This window comes from Nelumbo lutea, chromosome 3 (assembly GCF_056320005.1).
Source record: "Nelumbo lutea isolate HS-2025 chromosome 3, American lotus-T2T, whole genome shotgun sequence".
Lineage (NCBI taxonomy): Eukaryota > Viridiplantae > Streptophyta > Magnoliopsida > Proteales > Nelumbonaceae > Nelumbo > Nelumbo lutea.
In genome coordinates this window covers 38,767,523-38,791,558 of record NC_142686.1, presented here as the reverse complement: position 1 = coordinate 38,791,558, position 24,036 = coordinate 38,767,523, and the positions used below count along the sequence as shown (strand labels likewise).

General features: G+C 41.2%; 1 protein-coding gene across 13 annotated transcripts in view; it reads right to left on the bottom strand.

Moving 5' to 3' along the window:
- The window catches only part of EMB2191 (Cytidine/deoxycytidylate deaminase family protein), a 91,933-nt gene that overhangs the window by 5,675 nt on the left and 62,222 nt on the right, over nucleotides 1-24,036 (bottom strand). For 8 of the 13 annotated variants that reach the window (XR_016109970.1, XR_016109972.1, XR_016109973.1 and 5 more), the window contains one exon: nucleotides 23,524-23,627. The exons of the other annotated variants lie outside the window; for them this stretch is intronic. Coding sequence is in view for 5 of the 8 variants with exons in the window: in XM_088978411.1 (XP_088834537.1) it covers nucleotides 23,524-23,627 (104 nt within the window). In the remaining 3 variants the exon portion in view is untranslated. The remainder of the gene's footprint in view (nucleotides 1-23,523; nucleotides 23,628-24,036) is intronic. 13 annotated transcript variants of the gene reach the window in all.

Below are 24,036 nucleotides of genomic sequence, written 5' to 3'. Positions count from 1 at the left end.
GTGTGATTATGTTGTAGAGCAGAGAGTTCTTCTTCCATGGCTTGCCGCCACCTTGGGGAGGCAAGAGCTTCCTAGACAGTCTTGGGAATGGGAACAGATGAGAGTAATGATATAAATTTGCAATGAGAAGCAGAAAGGTGAGCAATAGAAACATAGTGTGAAATGGGGTGAGAAGTACAAATACGTTTACCATTTCGCAGAGCAATAGGAAGATCAGGATCTGAAGGAGAAGGAGCAGTAGCAGGATCTGTCAACAGGGGCTGAAGTGGAGGAGGGCCCGATGCACTTCTGTGGGTATACACTTGAGTGATTGGCGGATTCACAGTAGTAACAGACATAGGATGTGCATCTGTAATAGAAACAGGAGCTACTAGAAGGATGTCCACAACAGGTACAGGAAGGGGAACCACAGAGGGAGAGGAAGAGACCCTAGCATCTGAGAAGAATGGAACTGACTCAAAGAAGGTGACATCAGAGCACACAAACGATTTATGGGATTTTGGGTTATAACACTTATACCCTTTCTGAGTCCTTGAGTAGCCAAGAAAGATACACTTAGTAGCTCGAGCATCTAGTTTGTCTAACCCAGGCCCCAAGTGTTGAACAAAACAAACACAACCAAAGATTCTTGGGGTAAGAGGAAATGGAGATAAAGTGGGAAACAACACGGAGAAAGGGGATTGAATTCCAAGGATTGACATGGGCATCCGATTGATCAGAAAACAGGATGTGAGAATAGCATTACTCCAAAAATGTTTTGGGACATTCATACTAATCATCAAGGATCGAGCAATTTCAAGAAGATGTCGATTTTTCCGTTCAACTACACCGTTCTGTTGTGGGGTGTAGGCACAAGAAGTTTGATCAATGATCCCATGATGTTCTAGGTATTGCTGAAATGGTGAGGAGTTGTATTCTTTGGCATTATCGGAGCGAAGAATTTTGAAAAATAGGGAACAACTCACTACAATCTTTCATAAGATAAATCCATGTCATCCTTGAAAAGTCATCAACAAAGATTACAAAATACTTATACCCATTGTATGACACCACTTTAATTGGACCCCATACATCGGAATGAACTAAAGAGAAAGGACTTGAGACACGACTATCAACTCTTGGACTAAATGAGACTCTATGATGTTTACCCAATTGACATGACTCATAATCTAATGATGAAAGATGACTCAAGGAAGGAACTAGTAACTTCAAGGCCTTGAGAGAAGGATGACCAAGTCTGCAGTGCCATTGAAGAGGAATAAGAGATGACTGAAAAGCTACTAGAGAACCACCACCATCAAGGTAATATAATCCACCTGCTTCATGCCCTCCACCAATCTTCTTCCCCGTCTTGAGATCCTGAAACACACAAGAAGAAGGGTAGAAGGTTACAAAACAATTAAGAGACTTGGTTAATCTACTGACAGACATAAGGTTAAAAGGAAACTTAGGAACATATAAAACAGATGATAAAGGCAAGGAGGAGAGATTAACATCACCAACACCACAGATAGGAGATGTAGAACCATTAGCAAGTGTAACTATTTGAGGTGTGGAGGAGTAGGAAAGGGAAGAAAATACATCATGAGTCCAGACATAAGGTCTGAGGCCCTGGAGTCAATGACCCTATGTGAGTCTTTGGAAACTAAGCAAGCCATACCTGAATGGGCAAGTGTAGCGGTGTTCTGCTGAGATGTTTGAATGAACTGCTCATATACTGCACGTGGTACACTCACCATTTCCTTCTCCGAAGCACAAGTAGATATGGAGGGGATTGGGTCAATTTGCTGACTTTCAGTACTTGTGACACTACCCTTAGTCCTAGCATGGTTAGCCCAAGTGTTGGGTGCACCACGCAAATCATTGCAGAAATTAACTGTGTGCCCCTCTAAACCACAATGTATACACTTTCTCTGAGTATTACTCCTTCCTCTTCCCCGACCTCCCCCTGAGTCTCGGCCTCCAGTCCGACCACTAGCCCTGCTAAACATGTGACCACCACGGTTGCTTGGGAGTCCACTCCTGACACCACCACTTCTATTTCCACGACCCCCCCCCCCCCCCCTTTAGTCACTACCAAACCAGATCTGTTAGAGAGAGAAGAATGTTCCACCGACTCAATGGATGTCCTCTTAAGATGAGCAAAAACTTCTTCAAGTGAGGGAAGAGCAGATCCTCCCAATATTTGTGCTCTGACAGGCTCATACTCAGCCTTCAACCCCACAAGAAACCTTGTCACATCAAGCTGCTCACGTTGCTATTGTTGGATCTGAACATCTGATGTTAGAGGATGATACACATTGAGCTCATTACGAATGTTCCTCAAACTTGCATAGTACTCTTCTAAGCTTTGACTCCCTTGCTTCAAATTGAAATACTCTTAGTACAACTGATACACCCTAGTTGTATTGTCTTGTCCAGAGTACAACTTCTTAGCATGATCCGAGATTTCCTTAGCTATATCTAGGAACATGAAGTTCACACTAATCTTTGGTTCCATGCTGTTCCAGAGCCATGTCATTATTTGTGCATCTACTTGTTCCCAGTCACTGAAACCAGGGGAATCAGAGGGAGGTTTCTCCTCTCTTACATGTTTTACCTTCCTCTTGGCCTTCAAGAACACCTCCACAGATTTTGCCCATGGTACATAATTCTCACCATTCAACTTGATGGATGTCATTTGAACACTTAGATAGTCTAGAGAAAGCATGACACTTGTTTTGTTATCATTCCCATTTTCAAATGAAGCCATCTTAATTATTTCACCTTCAAATATACAACAAAACCTCACACTTTCACAAGACTTATCTCACTTATAACATCACCAATTCCAGCTTCTTTAAATACACATTACACACCACACACTAAGGCTGAAATCACTCAGTCTTCACATCAAACACCTGGGCTGCACACTGCAGAACCATTCACCATCAACACACTAAGACTGAAATCACTCAGTCCTCACATCAAACACTTGAGCTGCACACTGCAGAACTGATTACACACAAGGTATAGGAGATCACTTTTAAATATTTTGAAACATAGATACACCAATCACCACAACACAACCACCACCAATCTACTGCTGTTGTGAACTTCAGCAGTCAACAACTCTTCTTTCAACATACATACGAAGAGAAATGCAGAGGAACACGACTGAGATGCATATTAGTCACACTGAGCACCACCACAACCAACTTTTGAAACAAAAAGAAACATTCATAGTCCCTTACTTGGACAAACAACAGTAGTGTTCATACCTGTCCACAAAACGACAGCTCCTTTTCAGCCCCTTATCGAACCTCCACTCAAGTCAATCGAAAAGGAAGAAGATGACTGTGAAAGTTGGCGGCGAACCCAGAAAGAGAACAGCGGCAAGAAAGAAATGAGGATACGACCTTACAGCTCTGATACCATAAACCCTAGCAGACTCTAGGTTGAAGTAGAGAAGAAGAAAGAAGAAAGAAAAGAGAAAGAAGAAAAAGAAGAAGAAGAAGAAGAAGAAGAAAGAAAGAAAGGTTCGGCCAGACTAGAAGAGAGTCAAAATCATCTCCCCTAGCTGACCCACTTGTATTTATTCAAAAACATAGAGTTACAGGAAAGACCATTTTGTCCCTCATAGAAGATGGGACAATAAAGATTTGGATTAGGAGAAGCTGATCTTTAAGACTTATAAATAGAAGAGGGCGAACTGCTCCAGACTTGACCTTTCTGCTCTCAGTTTTCTCCCTCTACTCTTGCCGCCCAAACCCTAATTCGTTCTCCATCTGGTGACTGATTTTGATCACTCTTGGTTTCTGATTTTTGCAAGAAAAATCAGATTTGCATCGTGCTCACATCCCTTGCTCGATCCAAGCTGTTGGATTGCAATTCTTGCTGAAGGACTGCGTTGCTGAACCGGCTTCAATTCAAGTTGCGCCATCTTCAGTGGAAGCTGGTTTTGGTATCCTATTTGGGCGTGAACACTCACTTTGGGAGCTACTCGTGTGAAATCCGTATCAGGTATCCTTCTCCCTTTCTTTTGGTTTCAGATCTGGTCTGATTCGGTGCAAGAACAATCCTTGAAAAATGCAGTTTTTCTAAAACTAGGAATACAATTCCGAGAAGGGTAAAATAAATTTTTGAAATTTCGCCCTACCATCCAACATGGTTCGACCATCCATATGATGGATTTCCCCTTCCTTCAGTCTGCCTAACTTACATGATTACCACTTGGAGCTAGCTCAACAACCATTTTAAACATGAAGTTACATATTAGTATTTTGTTTGTGTAATAGATTATTTGGTTGATCTATTACAACCATTTTCATTTTCTATGAGTTAAAATTTTGCTTTAACTAATTCTATAATGAAGCTTTGAATCATTTCATAAGATGCCATTCTATATTTTGCATATTTTACAATGTTTCCACCGTGTCTAAAATTTTTACAATATTTCCAACATGTTTCTTGAATTTGGATGACCGACATCAACATTTTAAACCTTGGACAAAATGACAACCTTGATTGTGTATGTTGATGACATGATGATCACATGAAATTATACATAAGAGATTCGAGCATTAAAGGATTTTTTGGCATCAGAATTTGAAATTAAGGACCTTCGAATAGAAGTTACACAAAAGTGTATCGATACTTTGAACTATGCTCTAAGTTACTTATTTGGAATAGAAGTTGCAAAGGAATGAATTTATATATGCCAACAGAAATATGCATTGGATTTACAAAAAGAAATAGGAAAGTTGGAGAGTAGACCTGGTGACACTCCAATTGAATAGAACCATGGATTGCAAGAAGGGGAAAAAGATGAACTGTTTACTGACAAAGAGAGGTAACAACGCCTACTAGGCAAACTTCTGTATTCATCTCTTACTAGGCCAGATATAGCTTATGTTGTTCATATTGTGAGTTAATATATGCATGCTCCTAGAGTCTCTCACAAAATAGTAGTCGAACAAATTTTGAGACAGCTAGTCATGCCCGGTAAAGGGACTACTGCTCAAGAAACACGATAGAACGGTCATAGAGAGCTTTGTAGATGCTGATTGGGTAGGGTCTGTTGAGAATAGAAGACCTACAACAGGATATTCTACCTTTATCGGGGGGAATCCAGTTACTTGGAGAAGCAAGAAGTAGACAGGTGTGGCTAGGTCCAATGCTGAAACTGAGTATAGGGCCATTTTCATAACAAAGTACTTTGATCAAAAACCAACAATTAGATAACATTTTCATAATCATAGTGACCAGTCACGAGTAAATTAAAACTTCAATGAAACCTTTATCCAAGAAACACCATTCCATCCTATCATAGGTTTTAGCCATATCTAACTTTCGAATCACATAACAACTATTCAACCTTGTGAGAAACTGTGGACCCCACATTATGTGTATTCGTGTGACACCCAGAGATGTACTTAGATTTGAATGGATTAGGATCAACTTTCCTAATAGGATTAGTTTTATTCTATCTTATCTAGGATTTGTTTTATTTTAATCTTATCTTTTATTGCCATGTAAGCATTAAAGTTCTTTTACAATTAGGAAACTATGTATATAAATTAAGGAGTGGGGCGGCTGTTTTTAAACACACCAACCACCCTCTTCTTTCTAATACCACTCAATGAGTTCTCCCTCTTCAACTCTCTTTTTTTTTTTTCTTCTCATCTTCTCCCTTCCTTTATTTTCTATTCAAAACCTAAGAGATATTTGTAGTCTTATACGACTACTTGGTATCAGAGCCAGGTTTAGGGCTTCTCATGTGGTTTTGATCCAGCTGACCACATGAGAATTGCCTAGGGCTGGAAAAATAGAAAGATCAGTTCTTCGGATGACTCTTGGAGGTTATCTACAGCAGCAGTCGAAATATTGGATCGATCCTTGATAACCAAGAAGAATCAAAGAAGGATAAGAGGGTCGAAATCAGTTCTTGATCAAGACTGGAGGCAATCAGAATTTCAGAGGAATTTTGGTTCGATATCAGAATTTCAGAGGAATTTTGGTTTGAAATCAGCCTTCAAGACTGGAAGAGACAATCAAAATTTCAGAAGTTCTTTCCCTGGTGAGATTTCAATCTCTCTTAAGATCGGCAGCAAGAATAACTTGATCTAAGAGGTACAGTTAGAAATTTTTCTCCTTTCTATATTTTCTTTTGAGGTTTAAGAGAAAAACCCTCGAGATTCAGGACTGTTATTATTTCAAGGAGGTAATCAGATTTGTCTCCCTCGATTTAAAGTTATTCTTTACTCTCTGGAAGACCCAGTAGAGCTGTCTCAGCAGGACTGTTACAGCTGAATCATTTTTTTTTTACTATTATCAGTCTCAAGACCCAATAGGCCGACTGTCACAGTAATTAGAGAGGATTCTTTTACTGAATCAGAATTCTTCATCTAGTTCTACTACTAGTTACAGACCCAGTAGGCCGACTGGTACAGTAAGTGCCCTTTAATTTAACTTCTAAGAATGGAGTTTAAGGGCCAAGAAGATGGTGTTTTTGGGACTGGTTCAGGTGGCATGACTGAAAACACCTTCCAGATTACAACTGTAAAGTTTGATGGTTCAAACTACTTAGAGTGGGCCCAATCAGCCATAATGGCCATTGGGGGAAGAGGAAAGCTGAACTATTTGTTGGAAGATGTGAAGAAACCAACTAAGGAGGATTCCACTTATGCTAAGTGGATTCAAGAAAATTATTTGGTGATGATATGGTTGTGCAACTCCATGCAGCCACACAGCAGCCGAAATTACTTATGGGCAAAAACAGCTAAAGAAATATGGAATGTTGTGAAAGAAACCTACTCTCAACCTCTTAATGTTGCTAGGTCTTATGAGCTGAAATGTGAGGTTAAAAATCTTAGACAAGGAGAGAAACAAGTCTCTGTTTATTTTTCAACCCTAAAATCTCTGTGGCATGAGATTAACCACCTTGAGACAATTGAATGGGAGAGTCAGAAAGATGCACAGACTTACAGAAAGCAAGTTGAAACTAATAGAGTATTTGAGTTCCTAGCTGGCTTAAATTCTGAGTATGATATTGTAAGACAGCAGCTATTGACAAGAGAAAATGTGACTCTATCTCAAGCTTATTCCCTAGTGCACAGTGAAGAAACTAGGAGAAAGGTTATGTTACAGCAGCAACCTTTAGAATCTGCCCTGGCAGCAGTTAAACCCAAAGAGGCTAAAAAGGACCTATTTTGTGAACATTGCAAGAAACCTAAACACACAAAAGACACTTGTTGGAAGTTGTATCCACATCTAGTTCCAGCAAAACTGAGAAACAAAAAGGGGAATGCCAATATGGTTGTCAACACTGATAGTGCAGCCTCAACGGCCTCGAGAGGCACTCCTCTAGACACCCTACCTGTTTTCCGAGTTGCTCTGACACAATTGGAAAGTGAAGTCAGTAACTCAGTATCATCTCCTCAGCCATCATCAGCTCCTTCAACCTCATCCTTTGCTCAATCAGGTAATCGAGCCTCAGCTTATCATGCTTTAGCTCTAGGTAATACAGAAAATTCTTGGATAATAGATTCAAGAGCATCTGACCATATAACTGGCTTGCCATCACTTTTCTCTACCTATCATTTATCTTCTGGTAAAGACAAAGTATCCATTGCTGATGGATCCCTTGTTCCTATTTCTGGCAAAGGAGACATCAAGTTGTCTGATGCAATTTCCTTATCCTCCTTCCTACATGTTCCTAAACTTAATACTAACTTGCTCTCAGTTAGTAGCATTACAAAAAAACATAATTGTTTAGTAAACTTTTTTCCTGATCAATGTATTTTTTCAGGATCTGGAAACAATGAAGGTGATTGGGATTGGCCGTGAGACAAATGGAATCTACCTACTTAGAGGAAGTGCTCATCAAGAGGATGGTGAAACTAAGAAATCCTTTATTTCTCAGTCCGTTGATCAGGTGATGCTTTGGCACAATAGGATGGGTCATTTATCCTTTCAGGCTTTGAAATTTTTATTTCCTAGTATATTTGAATCTGTTCAAATGACAAGTTTGAGATGTGAAAGTTGTGAGCTTGCAAAACATTGTAGGACTACCTATTCATTAAGTAATAATAGAAGCAATATTCCTTTTGAAATTGTACATACTGATGTTTGGGGGCCCTATCATACCACTGCCATGGAGGTGGGGGGGTGGGGGCAGATATTTCCTATTATTTGTTGATTAAACTCGGTTCTCTTGGGTTTACCTTATGTGTTCTCAAGATGAGGTTCTAGCATTAACCCAGATCTTTCATCAAATGATTTTAACCCAATTTGGGGTCAAAATTAAAATTTTTAGATCCGACAATGCAAAAGAATATTTTTCAAACCCATTAGCCTCCTACATGCTTGATCATGAGACTATCCATCAGAGTACCTACCCACATACACCACAGCATAAAGGGGTTGCTGAAAGAAAGAATATGCCATGCTGTGCACTCATCCTGACATAGCTCAGGCAGTGAGTGTAGTAAGCAGATTTCAGGCCAACCCAGGGCAGGAGCATTGGACTGCTGTGAAAAACATACTTAAATACCTTTGAAGGACAAAAGAGTTTTGTCTAGTATTCGACGGTAGCTCACTACAGATCCAAGGGTATACAGATGCCGATTTCCAGTCAGACCCAGATGATAGAAAGTCTACATATGGATATGTTTTCACGATAGGATCGTGTGCTGTTTGCTGGAAAAGCAGCAAACAGGGGTCCACTGCAGACTCCACGACCGAGGCCGAGTACATTGCCGCAAGTGAGGCTGCCAAAGAAGCCGTATGGATGAAGAAGTTCATTCATGAGTTGGGAGTAGTTCCGTCCGACACATCACCCATCCCATTGTTGTGTGACAACAATGGAGCCATTGCTCAGGCTAAGGAGCCACGAGCCCACTCGAAGTCGAAGCACATCGAGAGGAAGTACCACATACTGCAGGAGATTGTTGGTAGAGGGGACGTCCTGATTCAGAAGGTAGCATCAGCGGAAAATGTAGCAGACCCATTGACAAAGCCACTATCACAGAAAGTGTTTGAGAAACACGTGGAAAGCATGGGACTCCGGCTAGTACCTGATTGGACCTAAGTGCAAGTGGGAGCTGTTAGACAGTTTTGTATGCCCTTAGCTTCAATCAAAATTGATGCACTTTATGAGTTTATTGTAAATGAATAAAAGTGCATATTTGATTCATGTTCCCTTGGTATGTTTCTGTGTAATACCCTTAAACTGGACACTTATTGAGACTCGTGTTAGTTTAGAATGTTCACAGCCAGTGGGTCAGTCTGGGGAGACCTATCCTAACAAGGCTGACACTGTGGTGCCACCAAGTCGGTTGGGGTGGCTTGTCTCAGCTACCAGGGTGAGACCCTAGGCACATACAGTGTGGGATTAATTGAATCTTTGAATTGGACCAGATTTCCAGTATTGCCCTAGACCTTGGAGATTGATGGGCAAAACTGGAAAGTTACACCCGACCCCTAGACTCGATTATGATACTGCACTAGGTGTCGGATCAGTCTGTCTTTGATGTACAAATCAGTGAGATCCTTAGCGGGGGTCAAAACCTGGGTATGTTGGGACAATCCGAGAATTCATCTGAGTGGGTGATCATAGTGATAGGATCAGCCCCTTTGTCGGACAAAGGTAATGATCTGGGATGCGCTCTGACTATTGGAAACCAAGACTGCCGGCAGCCGATTTCAACCGTTGAGATTTGTTTTGCAAAGTATATTTTATATGAGATATAAAAGTATATATATTATGGTTTCTAAAATGTTTGCAAAAGGTTTTAATTCCCGGGATCCATATAAGTGGAGAGTGCAACACTGTTCCTTGCAGCCGAGGGAGAGGTCCTCTCTTGTCGGGCAGTGTATGATCATTAAGGGCTGAGAGGTTAAGTGTAAGACCATTGAGGATAATACCTATTGGGCTAATCTTGCATCTGCCCACAGTCCCTGAGTGTTACAAGGTGGCTTGGCCCAGGGACCACTTAGGGTAAGTGTTGGGCCCATAGAGCCCATTCGATGGGTTTCAGGGGGTTCACTGTCTTTAACAGTGTATTCGACCAGGCCTTGTAACAAAGGCTGGGCCGAACCCATGTGGCTGATGTGTAGATCAATGCTTGGGTCCCACGCCATACAAGGAAGCCCAACTAGGCAGCAGTTAGGAAAGTTAAGTGAGCACATAAGCTTGATGGGCCTAAAGCCCATTTCGAACTGGGCTATTTATTTAGTTAATTAAAGGCGAATTCTGAGATGGATTAGCAGATAGGATAGGGTCTTAATCCTATCCACTCAGAGAGTCCAGATCTGAATGTGATTCAGATCTAGAAACCTCCTAATGGGATTAGGATAAAGCTAATCTAATCTGCAGATAAGATAAGGGTTTATCCTTATCACTAGAAGAGAAGGCTGATCCAAATATGATTTGGATAAGCACCTCCTAATGGGATTAGGAGCTGATCTTTTAAGTTAACAAAAAGAAGGAGGGGGCGGCAGCCTTGAGGGAGACCAACAAGAGACCAACAAGATCCTCTTTAGTGCTGAAATCAAGAAGAGAGAATTCTGCACCCTGCGAATACTCTCTTGCCGCCTCCCTGCTCTTGTCGCCCTGTTTGCCAGTTCGATCTCCAGCTGTGGGAGAAGTCAAGATTGGATCTTGACATCAGTTCTTTGAGAAAGGATTGAAAAGGAAGCTATGCTCGCGTACCATTCTACTGATTCTTGCGAAGGACAAAGTTCTTGGGGAAGAACACTGTTGATTCTGCTCCATCCTGCACTGCGCCATCTTCAGTGGGAGCAGTCTTTGGATCCTTCCTTGGGCGTGAACACCTTCGTTGGGAGATATTACTTCTCTGTATCAGGTATTATTCTCTCCCATTCCTTTTGATTCAGATCTGGTTCAGTTTAAGGTTCAAGATTTATCCTTGAAAATATGATTTTCTAAATAGGGAATGTGATTCCCAGTTGAAGGGAGAGGAAAAATTTTTTAAATTCGCCCCTTATTCCGCAATCTTTGGGCGTCCATGTGATGGATCTCTCATCCTTTCATGTCAAAGGTGCAAAGATGTGAGAGTCTATCACAAACGATGGAGATAGGTCGATTTTGGACAGCAGCAGTGCAGGCCAATCCTAGTCCCCTCTGTAGATCCAAATCCCAATACCACAGTAGCCCTAGTTCCTTCTGCAGATCCATATCCAGGTACCACAGTAGCCCCAGTTCCTTTTGCAGATCCAGATCCAGATACCACAGATACTACAGATGAGAGATATCCATCCATGGAGCCTTCAGCTTCATTCAATGACCTTGATCTCCCCATAGCAATTCGTAAAGGCAAACGTTGTTGCACCACAACTCACTGCATTTATCAGTTCCTATCCTATGATCATTTGTCTTCCTCCTACAAGTCTTTTCTGGCATCCATTGTTGATATTCCCATTCCCAGAACAATACAAGAAGCATTGGAAGCACCAGAATGGAAAGATGCAATAAAAGTAGAAATGGATGCCCTCAACAAAAACAATACCTGGGAGATAGTTGATCAACCTAAAGGAAAAAAATCGGTTGGATGTAGATGGGTATTCACTGTGAAACATAATGCTGATGGTTCCGTTGAAAGGTATAAGGCCCGATTAATTGCAAAAGGATTTACTCAAACATATGGTATTGACTACTTAGAAACTTTTGCACTAGTAGCAAAGATGACCACTATTAGAGTACTATTATCTCTTGCAGCTAGTTACTCTTGGCCATTGTATCAGATGGATGTTAAAAATGCCTTTCTCAATGGAGACTTGCAGAAATAAGTTTACATGTAATTGCCTCCAGGATTTTATGGTACAGAGACAGGAAAGGTTTGTCGATTGAAAAAGCTCTATATGGACTAAAATAGTCCCCCAGAGCATGGTTTGACAGATTTAGACGAGCCCTTGATAGGTTCAGATATGTGCAGGCTCAATGAGACCACACCTTGTTTATTAAGAGAGTGGGTTCCTCTGTAACCTTGCTTGCCGTGTATGTGGACGACATTGTATTAACCGGGAGTGATACTAGTGATTGAGTCCCTTAAGCAACTCCTTCATCAAGAGTTTGAGGTAAAAGATCTAGGGGAACTACAATACTTCTTGGGCATTGAGGTAGCTAGATCCAAGCATGGGAGTTAAGCCTGCGGACACACCTATTGAATAGAACCACAAGATTAGTGCAAAGGGTGGAGAGCCTATTGAAGATAAAACTATGTTTCAACGGTTAGTTGGAAAGCTTCTCTATCTTTGCCTCACACGACCTGACATCAGTTATGTAGTCCGTGTAGTTAGTCAATATGGTGAGTTTCCGCTCACCTCGGAAACCTCTTCGAGGGAGGCTTGACCTCCTGAAACAGAAGATGGAGAGAAAAGAGAGAAGGGAGGGAAGGAAAAAACTGGAATCAGGGAGAGGAAAATTAAGGGAGAATCATTCATTGCTTTCATTATGTGATGATGGCCTTATATAGCTGGCCTACAGGTGTAATATCATAGGGAATATTCTCTGATTTCTGAATAACTAACTCTAGCAAATAACATGGGTGGAAAATCTTCAGGTGGCAAAGTAACCAACTTTGAGTGTAACTAATTCTGGGGCTCTGCCGCTTGGCTCCTCTGTCTTCTTGTGAATGGCTGATAGGTGGTGGCCTGCTCCACTCCCCTAGTGGGTTCTGGAGGGGGTGTTTGGGTCTCAACAGTTCCTCCCCCCTTAGCACTGGCCTTGCCCTCAAGGTCTAGGTTGGGAAACCTCTCATTCAGCCTTAGATAAGGTTCCCATGTGGCCTCTTCTGGAGGCAGACCGGCCCATTCAACCTTGGCTTCTGGCACCACCTGCCTTCCTCGCCGAACCCATCGGAAATCCACAATCTTGACAATCTCCGTGTAAATGTCCCCTTCATCTGTAAATTGGGGTAAGTTCGGTGAGATAGGGGTATGATTCCCCACAACTTTCCTGAGAAGTGAAATGTGAAACACCGGGTGTAGCTTCGAGGTAGTAGGGAGGTCCAATCTGTAAGCAACAAGGCCCACACTCTCCAGCACCTTATAGGGCCCATAATATTTGGGAGCTAGCTTGTGCCAAGCCCGTCTCATCACTGAGACATGGCGGTAAGGTTGGAGCCTAAGGAAGACAAAATCACCTACCTGAAACTCTAGTGGGCGGTGGTGAGAGTCATAGTAGGCCTTCATCTTTTGCTGGGCCTTAGTCAAGTTGGCCTTGAGCAGTCTAAGGATCTCATCTCACCACGAAATAGTGGCCTTGTATAAGGATCCTTTCCTTCTTGCACACACCATCACATGTCAACTAACTTCCATTAGCCTCATAGATTGAAAAGAGTGGAGTGGGTTGTAAAGACATACCTAGTTGCCTTGCTAAGCGGCAAATGATGAAAGTCAGGGTTGAGCAACTGTCAATCAAGATCATCACAGATCGGCCCACCAACTTTCCTTCTACTCGCATGGACTGAAGAGGGTTGAGGCCCATGAGGGCGTGTAAGGAGATCTCGGCTCCCCCCAGTTCTGGTTCAACTAAGATCAGTTCACAGTCTTCTACTTTTTCTTCCGGTTCTTCCTCTGTCTGAAGGAGAAAAACTCGCTGGACTCGGCACTTATGGACCGGTCCAAACTTGTCATCACAATTGTAGCAGAGGCCCTTCTCGCGTCGAGCCTGCATCTCAGCCCATGAGAGGCGCTTGAAGGGCACAGTCTTGAAAGGCACAGTGGGCCTGGACAGAATGGGGTTCTAAGAATCCCCAATTTGTTTCATGGGTTGTTGTTCGGTCCGATGGGGAGCCCTCACATTTGGGTAGGAAGGCTTGCTGGTTTTGCGCATGCTATCTATCTTCTCTTCTTGCAGACGAGCCATTCCCACCGACGTCATGACTGCCGCTGGTCGAAGAGGTCTCACTTCCAGGCGGATGTCTTCTCTGAGACCTCCCACGAAACACCCTACCAGAGCCTTCTCCAGCCATCCATGTACCCTGGTCGCCATTCTTTCGAACTCGAGCTGGTAGTCTGCTACTGTCCCGGTCTGTTTTAGTCGAGTGAGGAATTCGTCGTAATCCACGAACGTCGTCGGCCCAAAACGGATGCACAGACCTTCTATGAACTCCGCCCGAGGTACCTGAGGATGGGTTTGTCGATACCACTAAAGCCAGAGAATAGCATCTTCTTCTAGGTGAATGGAAGCGATGGCGACGCGCTGGTGTGCAGGGGTTTCATGATACTCGAAGAATCTCTCTGCTCTGAAAATCCAAGGAATGGGATCTCCACCGGAATAGTTGGGAAAATTGATTTTAGTAACCTTTCCGACGGGGTGACCCCCAGTTCCCTGGCTATCGGAAACAGAGGCATCGACCCCTGTTGGATGACTGGTCTCGTCGGATTGTTGTTGGGAGGCGAGGTTAGAGATGACCACCTTGAGATCCCTGAGTTCGTTCAGTACCTGATGGAACCCAATCTCAAGTTGGTCGACTTTGTCTTCCATGGTAGAGGATCTTGTCTATGGCATAGCTGGTCTGCAACCTTGCTCTGATACCAACTTGGTGAGTTTCCGCTCACCTCGGAAAACTCTTCGAGGGAGGCTTGACCTCCTGAAACAAAAGATGGAGAGAAAAGAGAGAAGGGAGGGAAGGAAAAAACTGGAATCAGGGAGAGGAAAATTAAGGGAGAATCATTCATTGCATTCATTATGTGATGATGGCCTTATATAGCTGGCCTACAGGTGTAATATCATAGGGAATATTCTCTGATTTCTAAATAACTAACTCTGGCAGATAACATTGGTGGAAAATCTTCAGGTGGTAGAGTAACCAACTCTGAGTGTAACTAATTCTAGGGCTCTACTACCTGGCTCCTCTGTCTTCTTGTGAATGGCTGATAGGTGGCGGCCTGCTCCACTACCCTAGTGGGTTCTGGAGGGGGTGTTTGGGTCTCAACACAATATATGCACTCTCCTAGAACTACTCACCTCCTTGCGGTTGAAAGGACATTAGCATATTTGAAGAGGTCCCCAGGCAGAGGCATTTTGTTCAAGAAAAATGACCACATGATGATAGAAGTCTACATAGATGCCAATTGGGTTGGGTATGTTGATGAACGAAGATCTACCTCTGGATATTGTGCCTTTGTAGGAGGTAATCTGGTCTCCTGGAAGAGTAAGAAACAAAGTGTTGTTTCTCGTTCAAGTGTTGAAGCTGAATATAGGTCTAAGGCAAATGGTGTGGCTGAGATTCTATGGTTGAGATCATTACTTGAGGAATTGGGTATTGTTTATGAGAAACCCCTAATGTTGTATTGTTATAATCAGGCTGCCATCAATATAGCCCATAATCCAATACAGCACGACAGAACTAAGGATATTGAAGTGGACCGGCATTTTATCAAAGAAAGGGTTACAACTCAAGAAGTATGCCTTCCCTACATCACCTCCAACATGCAGCTTGCTGACCTACTCACCAAGGCTGTTTCAAGAAAGAAGTTAGAAGAAGATCTATGCAAGTTGGGAATGACAAATATCTACTATCCAACTTGAGGGGGAGTGTAGGAAACTGTGGACCCCACATTATGTGTGTTCGTGTGACACTCAGAGATGTACTTAGATTTAAATTGATTAGGATCAACTTTCCTAGTAGGATTAGTTTTATTCTATCTTATCTACAATTAGTTTTATTTTAATCTTATCTTTTATTGCCATGTAAGCATTAAAGTTCTTTTACAATTAGGAAACTATGTATTTAAATTAAGGAGTGGGGCGGTTGTTTTTAAACACACCAACCACTCTCTTCTTTCTAATACCTCTCCACGAGTTCTCCCTATTCATCTCTCTTTTTTTTTCTTCTCACCTTCTCTCTTCCTTTCTTTATTTTTTGTTCAAAACCTAAGAGATATTTGTAGTCTTGTATGACTACTAACCTTTCATCCACATCCAAAGCCAAGTCTTGCACAAAGGTAATGTTGTCATGAATATTATGGCCTTTGACAAAAAGCACCTTTTTTAGTGGACATCAGACTTGGGAGGAAGTTAGCAAACCTTCCTGTTAGTGGTGTTAGTGAAGGGGTATTTCGGTCTTTGTACTTGTTGAGAATGTTGATGTGTACTGTTATGTTAGTTCGAGTGCTTCTTACTTAAAGAAGGGCACTTAAGTCTTTTCCAATAAGTTAATAATATAATAACAAGTCTGGTCGAATCTAGGGATTACATCTTTCTCTAATTTGAACCAGCCTTTCTCTCTTTCCTCTCTTTTCTCTCTTCTTCTTTCCTCTCCTACTTGCTGTTTACTTTACTTTACAGTCAACGAACAAGACAGAATTCTAGGGCAAGTCAAACTTCAACATGGTATCAGAGCGAGGTTCAACAAATCAGACTTGCTAGAATTATGCCTTCTGTGCATTCGAATTAGGGTTTCCCTTGGGTTTCTCAACTGTGAGTTGGAGACTGGGAAAAGGGCTGAAAAGGAGTGATCGCCCTCTTCCCTAGGAAGTTCCTATGCCTCCGATTGTGTCATTGGTGATTGGTTGTTGTGGTTTCTAAGCCCTAGTTAGGGCTGGTACCTGTGATGTTGTGGTTTCTACCATTCCCTTGCAGCTATGTATGATTGGCCTCTACATCAGCTAGATATCAAAAATGCCTTTTTGCATGGTGATTTGCTCGAGGAGGTCTACATGGAGCAACCACCAGAGTTTGTTGCTCAGGGGAGGATGGTAAGGTATGCAGACTTAAGAAGGCTATATGGACTTAAACAGTCCCCTTGAGCATGGTTTGGTAGGTTCAGTGAGGTGGTCAAGAAGTTTGGTATGAAACAGTGCCAAGTTGATCATTCTGTCTTCAGTCTTGACTCTTCGACAGGCAAAATAATATTGGTGGTGTATGTGGATGATATCGTTGTGACTGAGAATGATAAAATGGGCATTGACAGATTGAAGGCATTCCTACAAGAACACTTTCAGACAAAGGACCTTGGCAAGTTGAAATACTTTTTGGGCATAGAGGTAGCAACATCTAAGCATGGCATTAATTTGTGTCAGAGGAAATATGTGCTTGATTTACTAGAAGAAACAGGGTTGTTGGGTACTAAACCGGCTGAGACACCTATGGAAACAAATACGAGGCTGAGCAGTGATATAGGTGAAGTATTTGAGGACCCTGGCAGATACCGACGACTTGTAGGCAAACTAAACTATCTAACCATTACTCGGCCAGACATTTCATTTGCGGTTAGTGTGGTGAGTCAGTTCATGCAAAAACCTTTGGTCCCACATTGGAATGCAATGCTAAGGATTGTGAGGTATCTGAAAGGAGCTCCTGGTCGTGGTTTGCTGTATAGGAGTGGTGGAAAACTGGTAGTAGAAGGATACACCGATGCTGATTGGGCAGGTTCTATGTCTGATAGACGATCCACCACAGGCTATTGCACCTTTCTGGGGGGTAACCTGGTAACGTGGAAAAGTAAGAAGCAAACGGTTGTGGCAAGAAGCAGTGTAGAAGCAGAATATAGGGCCATGGCACATACTGCTTGTGAATTAGTGTGGCTGAGGAACCTTCTACAGGAGATAGGATATGACATTAGTACTCCAATGAAGCTCTATTGTGACAATCAAGCAGCGGTTCATATCTCTTCCAATCCGGTGTTTCATGAAAGAACCAAGCACATCGGAGTTGACTATCATTTTGTGAGAGAGAAGGTGCTGAATGGGGTGATAGAAACTGCATATGTTAGTATGGGAAACCAGTGGGCAGACTTGTTTACAAAAGGTTTGAGTCGGGGGAGAGTGGACTACATATGTAACAAGCTGGGATTATATGATATATACTCACCAGCTTGAGGGAGAGTGTTAGTGGTGTTAGTGAAGGGGTATTTCGGTCTTTGAACTTGTTGAGAATGTTGATGTGTATTGTTATGTTAGTTCAAGTGCTTCTTACTTAAAGAAGGGCACTTAAGTCTTTTCCAATAAGTTAATAATATAATAACAGGTTTGGCCGAATCTAGGGATTACATCTTTCTCTAATTTGAACCAGACTTTCTCTCTTTCCTCTCTTTTCTCTCTTCTTTCCTCCCTTACTTGCTGTTTACTTTACTTTACAGTCAACGAACAAGACAGAATTCTAGGGCAGGTCAAACTTCAACACTTCTAATAATCAATTTAGCAATAATCTTGTAGCATAAATTTCCAAGGCTAAAAGGGTGAAACTCCAAGAAGCCATCAACATTACTACACTTAGAGATTAATGTAATAAAAGACGACGTAAAACTTCTAGGCAAGTCACCTCCACATTACCTATCAAAAAAAAACTCACCTCCATTGAGAAAACGTCTAACTTCTTCACCAAAAATTGAGCTAACAACTTCCAAGCAACTAGTAAAAAACTTGTAAGTACATGGATTTAGACCCTATAAAGATTGCACTGTAAACACCCATGTGACCACAGCGCAATCACATCACATTACAAACCCAAATTTCCACCCGGATAATGGGCAAATTGTGCTGAAGAATACCTAATTGCAACTAAAACCTGGAGGAAACCCCTACAACACAATTTCACTCAGCATGAAAACCATAACAAACCAGCATTCCTGTGGCGAGACGAAGTAAGCCATTGTCACAGCAGTAGACCTGATCAAGCCTCAGACATTAGCATACTTGCGATTTAATACACCAGTGCAGTGTTTTCCTGCATTGTGATGATACATTACCAAAGTTGCTGCAGCTGCTAATTACGTGATTTCCCATTTCAGTAGGGTCTATAAGTGGAGAAGAACCGAAGCCCTCTACATGCATCTATTACCATCCCTGTGCGTAAGCTTTGCTCTACTACATTCTTAACTCTCTTACAACCTCCATTAGAGCTTTCTGCAACCCTGCCTTCTCATTTTTCCTCTCAGACCATCTACCGTCTTTCAGGTAGGTCCCTACTGTTACCTTACCTCCCCGCTCACAAAACCAATCAATACCATCAGGATCTAGAGGGCAATCACAGTCCACCTCCCAAGCAGCAGCTGTTCACTAGGGCATTCAAGTAGGGAGGCAAGTGAAGAAGTTCTCAACATAGTGAGTTGAGCAAGGTTTGGGCTCTCTTCAACTTAACTGACAAGTGGAAAAAAAAAAAAAAACACTTAGTAATTTTGTCACTGTCATAGAGGAATTTAATTCTGGCACCAAAATATCTCCTCTTCTATAGAATTCCTGCAAGTTTTTCTTACAATCAATGAGATGCATCCAGGATTGCTTTGTGTTCAACTGTTAATAATTTGCTTCAGCATGCAACACCAAATCTTCTGCATCCTTCACCTTCTGATGTATATTCCCAAAACAGTCCCAATTCCAAGTTTTCAAAGCAACCCTGAGACGGTGAATCTTTTAGAACGAAATCCAAAGAGGATTAGTTTCTGTTCAAAACTAAGAAAAGCATCATGATAACTCCTCATTTGCCGAAACCTGAATGGTTTCAGACTCTGAAAGACAACCTCAGCCAATGAGAAAAGAGTAAGAGCATGGTGAGAGCATGACCGGTTCAGATGTATGCTCTCTTTAACTGGAAAATTTGCATTGAGCTAGCACTAACCAGCACCTAATCCAAACGAGCCCAAACACAATCCACACAATTATTATTGCAACACATAAAACAAATGCTACTATAACCAACATCAACAAGAACAGCACAGTTAATGGCATCATTAAAGTCAAAAATTGAAGACAAATCCGGATCCTTTCCACCAATCTTGTCCTCCAAAGTAAGGATGGCATTAAAATCCTCAACAATCTAGGTACCGGTGGAAGAGATAAAAATATCCACAATGTCCTGCCAAATTGACCTTTCTATCCTGTCACACTTAGAACAATAGACAAAAAGGAATCACCAGCATCATTACAAACTGAAACGGTTAACAACTGTGCTGAGGCATACAATAAATTAAAAGAAAACTGACCCCATCAAAACACAATATTCTTATTATTGGAATTACTATTACTAAGTCAACCATTTGACCATAATTTCCTACTAACCATCTCGAGCAATTGAACCGAGGCCATAGGTTCTATGATAGCAAGAATACCCACATTGTGTTTTTTGATTAAATTCTTAGTTCTTCACAAAATTTGAGGGATTATTTATCTCCCTAACATTCAACACTAAATCATACCTGACAAAGGATGGCTAGAATTCATAATTTCATACTTTGTCATGTCTGCGATCTAGTGACTCGGATGAGATTAGGATCCTGTTGAAACTTTTTAGATTTCCTTTTCCTTACTGGCTGAAAACCTTCATCCTCACCACCACCACCATCAGTTTTTCATCTTCTGAACCTGCCCTAGTGAGAGGAATGGAGCCTTCCACATATTCAGGGTCTTTTGGATGCCTCAAACAGGTTTCTTTGTTAAAACACCAAGAACATCCTTCATTCAGAATCATAAGGCTTGAAGGGATCATATTTTCTCCTCGGAATGCAATCATCATCATCTGAACAAACTCTAGGATTGAATGTCAAAGTTGCCTTGTGAACAGAAGCGTTCTTAGAGCTCAACCCAGCTGAATCATCAGCCTTCATAGGGGCCGAGTTGTCCAATTGAAAGATCCAAGCTGGCACCACCAATGGCTCCCACCCAAGCTCCATGCACAGAGTTCATTTAAGAATGATAGAAGAGGAACTTTTTGATCCTGAAAGTCTCTCATCCAACCCCAAAGGTAATAAGATTCATCAACAAAATGAATCACTACATTCTTAGGATCAATTGCTGTGACTACCAAGCTGGCTTGTAGCTTGAAAGATTTGACAAGAAATTCCCGAATCTCATCCACAGGGTGAATTGAAAGGGAGAAACTGATTTTTGTATCTCAACCTCATAAAACAAAAAAGCTGGGTCTCCACACCTTAGGGAAGGAAATTTGATTGGAAAATCGATGGCTGGGGGCAACAAACAGAATGGACAAGGGAAAGAAGATGCTAAAACTGAAGCAAAAAAAGGTTTGCCACCTGGGGATCCCCAGGGAAGCCTCTAGCTGTTTTCACGCTAGGTTTCCTGATTTAAGTTACCCACATCACTCACTGAAACACCAACTTAGTTTTTCCCCAAAAACTTTTCCATGAAGGCATCATATAGTTTTTAAGGCGTAGACAATTCTAGGTGGTAGCGAGGCACCTAAGTTTTTCCTAGTTTTCTAGTTTTATATACAATTCAGCATGCATTCAATTGGGAAAATAGCAATTTTCTCTATTAGAAACAAAAAACTACCTCTCAAAACATGGAAAATCAACATATCTAGGACAATATGATTTTAGTTCTATTAATTTCAATACTTTCAAAAATAATATTAATATAACAAAAAATTCATAAGGCAATTTCATATCAAATAAGCAACTAATAAAGGTTATAGTTTTATATGATAAAATTTAATATAGAAAGTAAAAGAGAAAAAGAACAAGGGTAGATTTCAGTTATTTGATATAAGAGAGAGAGAAAGTAGAAAGAAAACAAAAAGGAAAGAAACTTCTTTATATTTCTATTCTTTTTATTTTCTTTTCCTCTTCTCAAAACCTTTGGATCTTTTAAATTTCAATGGTAAAACTTTAAAACAAAGTATAAATGATACATATAGTATATAATAGAATGCAGTAACATACATATTAGTAACATGCAACAATATGAATGGTATTGTAATAAGGCACCCACCTTGTCATTTTAGTCAGCTAGGCAGGCACCTAGTTGCCTAGGTGATGCCTTGACAATTATGGCAGGCATTTTTTCCATTTACTTTGGTCACTCCACAATCTTCCTCCATATCCACGCCATTCTCCTCTCCACTCAAAGAAACCAAACACCTCACCAAATCATCCTCAATGTGTCCTTCCATCATGAACAAGAGCTATGAAAAAACTCAGCAATGAGTAGAGAAGAATAGATCATAAGAACAGGTCAAGCACAGAGCCTCCATGAGAAAGGCAAAACCATTACTCTGGAGGACATTTCTACTGACATTGACATTTTAAACCTTGGACCTCTGTGAAAGTAGTTATCTATAATTCTTTGGACCTCTGTGAAGTATGAAACAATTAACATCTCAAATGATACAAGGCCAGTTAGCTCCATCTTCTTGCATTTGTCTTTGAGAACAGAACCTCTAGCATAAGGAAAACTACTAATGCCACTTAACATATTATACTGAAAAATATTGTCAGGCATGAGGTTAAAGTCCAACTTCCCTAGTTGGGCATTATTGTTCAATGTGATTTACTAGTGCTACTGCAACCCAAACATGCATGCACACAAAAAGGAAAAAAATAAGGAACTTATCCTCACTAGTTTGTACTGTTTTTTTTCTTTATCAATAACAAGTAACTTTTCATTAAAAATTAAGCTTTGAGTACATGAAAGGGGAGAAAAGCTTTCTTAACTCTCCCATGGAAAACTGAAGGCTACCCCAAAGAAGAAGGTACAATTACAAATGAGCCCAAAATAAAGAGTCCCTATTCAACCCTTGTTTAGCCAACCCATCAGCCAAAGAGTTAGCACTTCTCTTAACCCATATATATTTTACAACAAAGTCCTGTGTCAGCCATTTGAATTTCTTCTATTCATTACTGTAGTTCCAAAGCCCATTCATATCTTCCTTTAGCCAGCCCACTACCACCTTAAAATCTCCTTCTATGGTCAATTTACTAATACTCAGCTCCTTAGCTCTTTGTACTCCTTCCATAGAAGCCAAAATCTCACCCCCTGAGAGTCACCTACTCCAATGGCAACATTAGTTTGTACTGTTAAGAACGGACTACACCCCCAATGCCAACATTAGTAAACTGCATGTGCACAATCTCCGATGAAGCCCGCATCTTCTTAAACAACCTTTAGTGCTTGAGGATTCGAATAAGATCCATAAAATATTTGTTCCAAATGAGCTGATGATGAGTGGGGCAGAAACATAGGATTGTTGGAGATTTTTTTGTTTAAACCAAGCAAAGGAACTGAAACAGGCTTGGTAGAGGATGCAGTTAAGAAAACAGTTGAAAATTGGTTGGATCCCCAAATCCCAACTCCCAAATCTAAGCCAACTACAACACTTGTACTGGAAATGTAAACCCAGCCAATATATTTACAGCACTAGTAAAGTTGGAAATACCTCAGACAATCCCTGATTAGTAAGTAACCAGCACAAATCAGATCTTGTCATCAAATCAGATGAAGAATGCTCAGTTTACCAGTTACACATTTGCATGTAGTCCTTGACAGCAACCAACAGAAAACATAACATATTTTATGTCAATGCAAACAGAGTTTTTAGAGTACATAAATGAATATTAGGAAAGCAGTAGAAGGGACCCATGCGATGCACAATCCGGTGTTAAAAAGATGCCAATGTTACAATCACTTTCTTAACTGAAATTGTTATACGTAAGTTTAGTTTTAAGTCTCATATTTAGTTTTTATTTAATTCAAAAAAAATACACAAAATTCTAAAAGGGTTGGCAAGAAATATGAGGAATCTGAGATGAACAACTGCATTTTAGAATATAGGATAGATACCATTGGGGTTTCCCTGTTCATAGAAGCTTCGTAAAAGAGAGATGGCTTCTGATGCCATTATCCCTCCAGTACATTTGAAACCTTTCCCTTTTGAAGTGTTGTCACTGTCCAAAGAATACAGAATTTTAAGATAAATGCAAGGTGGATAACTAATAACAATGATAAGAACAAAACACATTCCAACTATATGTGATTGGGCTACATGAATCCTGTTTTTTCATCGCAACAATCACACAAGAATAAAGCATATCCCAACTATATGTGATTGGCTACATGAATCCTGTTTTTCCATTGGGACAATCTAAAACAGGGTAGCCCATTGCATAAGGCTCCCGGCCAATGCAGGGTCTGGGGAGGGACAGATGTACGAAACCTTACCCCTGCACATACAGAGAGGCTGTTTCCAAGATTTGAACCCTGATCACCCAAGTCGCAATGGAGCAACCCAACTGTTGCACCAAGCGCATCCACCATTGCAACAATCTCATTCACGGTTAAATTGTGGGCCTCAAA